Raw genomic sequence first — 6,678 nt, 5'->3', positions numbered from 1 at the left:
CCCACTCACTCTATTCCGTTTTCTCTCTGACCCCACTCACTCTATTCCTGTTTCTCTCTGACCCTACCAGCTCACTCTATTGCCTGTTTCTCTCTCCCCTCACACTCTATTCCCTTTCCTCTCCTCTCACCCACTTCCACTCTTATTCCTGTTTCTCACTCTGACCCTACTCACTCTATTTCCTGTTTTTCTCTCTCTGACCCGACTCACCTCCCCTATTCTCACTGTTTTCACTCTCTCTGACCCTACTCACCCTACTCACTGTTTCTTTCTCCGATCCCCCCACTCTATTCCCGTTTCTCAACGGCCACTTCCTCACTCTATTCACTCTCTGACCCCACTCCACTCCCGTTCACGTTTCTCTTTTACCCCACTCCACTCTACCTCTGTTTTTCCTCTCACTCCACTCTATTTCTGTTTCTCTCTCACTTACTCACTCTCTACATTTCTGGTTCTCTCTGACCCTACTCACTCTATTCCTCATTCTCTCTGACCCACTACTCACCTCCACTTCCTGTTTCTTCTCACGACCCTCACTCACTCTATTTCCTGGTTTCAAACTCGTGACTTCACTCACTCTATTCCTGTTTCTCACATCTCGTTCACCTCACTCACTCTATTCCTGTCACCCACTCACTCAGTCTCGACCACTGACACCCACCCCACCCACCCACTCTATTCCTGTTTTCTCTCTGACCCTTACTCACTCTGTTCCTGTGTTTCTCTCTGACCCACTCACTCTTTTCCAGGTTCTCTTTGACCCTTACCCACTCTATTCACTGTGTCTCGTTCACATCACTCACATCACTCACCTACACTCACCACTCACTCAGAACACTCACTTCACTCACTCACCACTCACTCACTTTATCACTCACTTCCAAATCATTATAAATACCAAAAAACTTAGGATCACTCACTTATCACTCAATACTCACTCACTCACAATCACTCACTCAATCACTCTACTCTCGTTAGTTTTTTCTCTCATCAGTCCGTCACGTCTACTCACTCACTTCACTCACTCACATACACTCGACTACACCACGTCACTCACTCCCACCCTCACTCACGGTCAAATCACTCACTCACATCAATCGACCCATTAACATCCTACTCCTGTCACTCTCTTTTCACTCACTCACTCACTTCACTCACTGCACACACTCACACTCACTCACCACTCACCACATCACTCACTCACACCTCACGTCAGCCTCTCTGACCCAACTCACCTACTTTCACTAGCACTCACTCACTCACACACTATCACTGTTTCTCTCACTCACTCACTCACTCTATTCCTGTTTCTCTCTCACCCCACCCACTGTCTAGATCCTCTCCAAACCCACCCACTCTATGCCTGTTTCTCCTCCCACCTCCACTTCACTCTAATTCCTGTTTTCTTCTACTGACACTTCCTTTCTCTTTCCTGTTTCTCTTTTTCATTCACCTCAGCCCCACTCACTCTATTCCTGTTTCTTCTCTGACCCCACTCACTCTATTCCTGTTTTTCTCTCTGGACCCCACTTACTCTATTCCTGTTTCTCTCTGCACCTCACTCACTCTATTCCTGTTTCTCCTCTGACCCCACTCACTCTATTCCTGTTTCTCTCTGACCCCACTCTCTCTATTTCCTGTTTCTCTCTCACCTCACTTCTATTCCTGTTTCTCTTTGACCTTACTCACTCTCTATTCCTGTTTCTCTCTGACCCTACTCACTCTATTCCTGTTTCTCTCTCACTTCCTGTTTCTATTCTCTCTCACTCACTCACCCACCACCCACCCACTCTCACTAATTTTTTCATCTTCACTCACTCCTGTTTCACTCATCATCACTACTTCACTCTTTTCTCACTCACTCACTCTTTCACTGTTTCTCTCTCATCACTTCACTACTTTTGACTCATCACTCACTTTTTCTCACTCACTCACTTCCTTTTTCACTCACCCACTCACTCAACGTCACTTTTTTTTCACTCAAAACTCAATTCACTCAATATCACTCACTCACTCTGTACTGTATAGACTACTCACCACTCACTCACTCTATTCCTGTTTACTATCTCACTTCGTTCACTCACTTTTTCACTTCTCACTCCACACTCACTCAATTAAAATTCAATTTTCTTCCTCACTCACTGACCTTAAAGTCACTCAATGTTATCACTCCTATTCACTTTGTCGCCTTTTCAGTTCATTTTTGTTGTTTCTATCAATAACTCTGATTTGTCATTTTGTTTAACAATACGGTTCATTTGTTTTTTCTGTTTCGCTTTAGACATTATGTATGTTTCATTCTATTTCAACATCACAATTGTCGCCATGACGAAGCATTGCAGTGTTAGGACCCCCTTCAGTGTGGATATTCAAGTTACACGAAATTCTATTGTTTCCGTCGAGTTAGTATAATTTATAAATGAAACAACAATTGTACTTATCACAACGGGTATCCTGATGAAAATCACTTTATATCATCATCATGGATATGTAACAAAAACTTATTTTAACGGTCACCTGCCTATAGGCGGTCATTGGGCACCTAAGGCAGGTGAACGTTAAAATAAGGTTCAATTAATTAATCTGTAATATTTTTATTCTGTAGTAAAAAAAATCCATAATATAATGTGTGGTAATGGTTGTCGTAAAGTAATATATAAGTAACTTTCGTGACTGACGAAAATACTTCTTCGTCTGACTCCTTTTTTAATAGAGAAAATATTTAAACCACGGATTTGAATTTGCTGTATTTATGAATAGTCCCATTCGCCTGCTAATAGCCAGAGACACAAATTGAACTGCTCGATACTCCAGGGGTTACTATCACTGACGTAATATCCACCCCTGGACTAGCTCAAGATAAAACTCTGATACCCTCCCCCCCCACATTTAAAAATCAAACAAACAAACTATTAAACAATACACCACAGTCACTTAAATGAGTAATAAAAGACGCGTTCAAACAGGGGAAAGTAATTTCTACCATCTTCTGTAAAATATATAATTAAAAACAAAACCACTCTCTGTATCTGATAACTTATATCACTTATCATTTTGGAGAAAATGTACATAACATGTACCAAATTGAACTAGTGATGTATAATCGGTTGAAAACTGTAATCGATCATCGGTTGAAATCGGTTTGTGCCTCCGATGCGACTTTTCCGACTATAATCGGTTCTGAACTATTTCTTTTTTGTGCATACTTTTTTACTGGAAATTACTAATTATGCTGGTGAACTTGGTGTTGCACATGTATATATACATAGATGTCTAATAAACTGATATATCAATATTGCACATGTAGTTATTTACTGCTTTCTATTACCCATTGGTTCTTAATTATGTATAGTCACCCTCTGGCTTTTGTAACATAACATGAAAGCATGGTGAGTGTTGTGATGCATGTTCATTTACCAGGTACTTTTAGCATTAAATAACCTTGGGGTTCCAACTAGTGTAGAGAGTTGTCACAAATCCTCAAGTAAGTGAAGTAACACAAATACAATCAGTTGTAAAGTTCAATTTAATTTATTAACAATCTAATAGCAATAGGCATCACTTGCCATCAAAATAAACTTGGTGAAAACAACAAATAACAGAAACAAACAAACTTAACAAAAGAAAAAAAGAAAAAATAAGGAAAAATGCCAGACTTAGAACTTTATCCGATTAATCGGTTACGGGAAACCAGAACCGATCATCGACATCGGAAGGCTCTAACAAGTCATCAATCGATTATATCCGACGATCGACCCACCACTAAATTGAACACATCAAAATCTTAAGTTCTTTAGAAGAAACAGTAAAAATTCAAAACCCACACAATTATGGTTTAATTATCGCTTTTTTCATTAAAGGTAATTATTTGTGTATAAAATAATTAGATATACAATATCCTCACCAATAAACTATAACGTTGGGTATTCTTTTGTTACAGCGAACTTTATTTCCTGTATGGTATTGTGAAACAGTAGGCCTGTATGGTATTGTGAAACAGTAGGCCTATAAGTTGACGCACCCTCGATAATCCAGGGGCTATCTACCCGAAGACTATGTGTGGGACAATAGTCGTATGACATTTAGTCTAGGGATTGATTAAACGGCAGTGATGGTAAACATTGGAACATCGAGGGTGATCGAAGCTTACATAATCCAGGGACACGTGTACTGAAACGATTTTGAACATCTTCTTAGTTTGACCTCTTTAAAGGACACAGGGATATTTCACAAGAAACCTATAACAAAGAATACTCTGGTATCATGCTTATACAAGTTTTACGGAACGTTCATTTAAAAATCACTTTTTTACGGTTCAGTGGTTCAGCCGACATGTCACGTTGGGAGGAACGTGTTTGCGAGTGGGGTATATATAGTTAGGGAAGATACATTCATGTTTATATTTACGTGAAGGACTTACAGGATACATGTATATAAAACTGTAGCGTCTATAAAGGTAAGAGGGGACAAAATATAGTATACAGTATAAGAGCTAAAAACAGCTTGTTTGTCTCTACATTATTGGGTGAAACACGGCTAACAAACTGCTTATATAAATAAGTTCTGAACTATAATATTTGATTAAGAATGGTTTTATAAATATTAATCTATTTATCATAACTTTACTTATTGATTTTATTTATACATTATGGGAAGTGAAGAGTTTTACGTGGCGTCACGCTATATATATATATCGTTTCGGGGCACTCCAATATACATTATGTATATATATGTGACTATATAGTCTATAGCTAGCTAGCATAAGGTACGTGTACTAATCCTAAAGATGTAGCGTTCAAAGGGCAATATGGTTAGAAACCATTTTCAATAAATCCGCGTGTTTTCCACCTTTATGAGAATAACAACCGTACTTCAAAACTTAATGAATGCTAAAACGTCTTACACTTTTTCAGATAACCAAGATGGGCGCTAATCAAGGACACAGTGGTTTTCGCATCTTCGTAATCGTGTTAACATGTTTCCTTTTTGGCGCGACGATGTTCATCAACTACCTTGCAGCTGGTGACCTTGGTAAAGACCTAGGTAAGTTTGAAGTAACAACAACAACAACAACAACAACAACAACAACAACAAAAAAACAACAACAAAAAACAAACAAAGAAAAGTATGTAGACATGATTATACATCTAGCACCATAAAGATTCAAGAAACTATAAATGTACTATAATTTTGTTTGTGTGATGCAATTAACGTCCTATCAATAGCCAGAGTCATTTATGGACATCCCCTCATATCATACACCGGCGTGTTGCGTGTGTGAAGAGTGTTGTGCATTTTTTGGGAGACTGAGGAATATTAGTGTTATACATGTACAACATACGCACATCAATCCTGATCTAGTATTTTCGTCTCGAGCAATGTTTTTTTTTATATTAATATTGTTGTGTTAATATTGTACGAGTTGCATTTTCGTAGAGTGGGATCTAGCGATGTGACCCTAAGACATTGTTTATTATTGTTTATTACAGGTATCTATGAGAGCAATACTGGAGATATCTCTGATTATTTTTACCTGGAAATTACCCCTGCTAGCTGGACCTTCACGATATGGGCCTTCATTTACGTCTGGCAAATCGTCTGGCTGATATACGGACTTTCAACCATTTGCCGGAAGTCAGAGAGTGGTATTTACATCTATCAACTTCCGGTTATGCCACCCGCAATATATATCATTTTCATTCTCAACATTTGCACTAACATTGCCTGGATCATATTGTTTGACCGAAAGTTCATAAATATTTGTCTTGCTGTTATCATTCTAATGGCCTTGACCTTGTACATAATTATCGCCATTTCCTCTTGGAAGATCAGGAAATACCAAGACAGCATGAACAAAGATGGGGCCGGAAAGGAGGCGTGGTTCATCCGCTTTTTTCTTCAGAATGGCACAGCGTTTTATGCCACATGGGTGACGGTTGCTACCCATCTCAATGTTGCCATGATCATGCACTACACTGGGGGAGTAGCTAATGACATATCCTGTACTACAGCTCTTGGGATTCTCTTGTTTGTCACCATTTTGTGGTTCCTGACCGAGACCATTCTTCTAGACGCCTTTACTAGATACTTGTTTAGTCCATACATCGTCCTCATTGTTGCCATGTCAGGGTCGCTAGCAAAGAACTATGACCTTGAACTTCGTTACAGGAACTCCATTCTTTCGATTATCATCCTTGGGATGGCCGTTCTTTTCTTGTTGTTAAAAATCATCATTTTACTAGTTCGTCACTTTCGCGTTCCGTCACTCACTAAAACCTATTCTCCAACAACATCAGAAAAGTCACTCAAACTGGAGAGTTAGATGTCTTACTTTCTCCAAATTGAAGTTCTTTACGCCTTTGAACTGACTTACTCATCAGTTTAAGAAAATATTAATCTGCGTTTGAAGCGAAAAGGATTTTGGTGCCATGTTTCGAAATGACATTTTGATGATGAATGAATGTATACCCGAGTGTGCACAAAAAGGCATATGAAAATGTTCCACTTAAATGTTGTATTTTATTGTATGTAGACATGTTAGTATGTGTGTAAATAACATCACATCTAGGACAGTTCTGTATGATACCAGACATTGATGCAGGCATCGTTTGTGTGATATTATGGAGCTTGTTAAACAAAGTTGATTTTGATATTTGAATTAAAAATTTGTGTAAGTAT

At 38.8% G+C, this 6,678-nt stretch overlaps 1 protein-coding gene across 2 annotated transcripts; it reads left to right on the top strand.

Annotated features, from left to right (window-relative positions):
* The first annotated feature begins 4,297 nt into the window (after positions 1 to 4,297).
* On the top strand, positions 4,298 to 6,678 carry LOC138319098 (uncharacterized). 2 transcript variants are annotated; one of them, XM_069262030.1, is made up of 4 exons: positions 4,298 to 4,456; positions 4,914 to 5,043; positions 5,490 to 6,346; positions 6,417 to 6,678. In XM_069262030.1, the coding sequence occupies exons 2-3, from the start codon at positions 4,923 to 4,925 to the stop codon at positions 6,320 to 6,322; spliced, it is 954 nt and encodes a 317-aa protein (XP_069118131.1). In that variant the 5' UTR covers positions 4,298 to 4,456; positions 4,914 to 4,922; the 3' UTR covers positions 6,323 to 6,346; positions 6,417 to 6,678. The 2 variants fall into 2 exon arrangements, with proteins under 2 accessions (XP_069118131.1, XP_069118123.1); XM_069262022.1 differs by having other exon boundaries at positions 5,490 to 6,678.

The sequence above is a fragment of the Argopecten irradians genome, chromosome 1 (genome assembly GCF_041381155.1).
Source record: "Argopecten irradians isolate NY chromosome 1, Ai_NY, whole genome shotgun sequence".
NCBI classification, from domain to species: domain Eukaryota; kingdom Metazoa; phylum Mollusca; class Bivalvia; order Pectinida; family Pectinidae; genus Argopecten; species Argopecten irradians.
The sequence above is the reverse complement of the archived record's forward strand: the minus strand, read 5'-3'. Positions and strand labels throughout refer to the sequence as shown.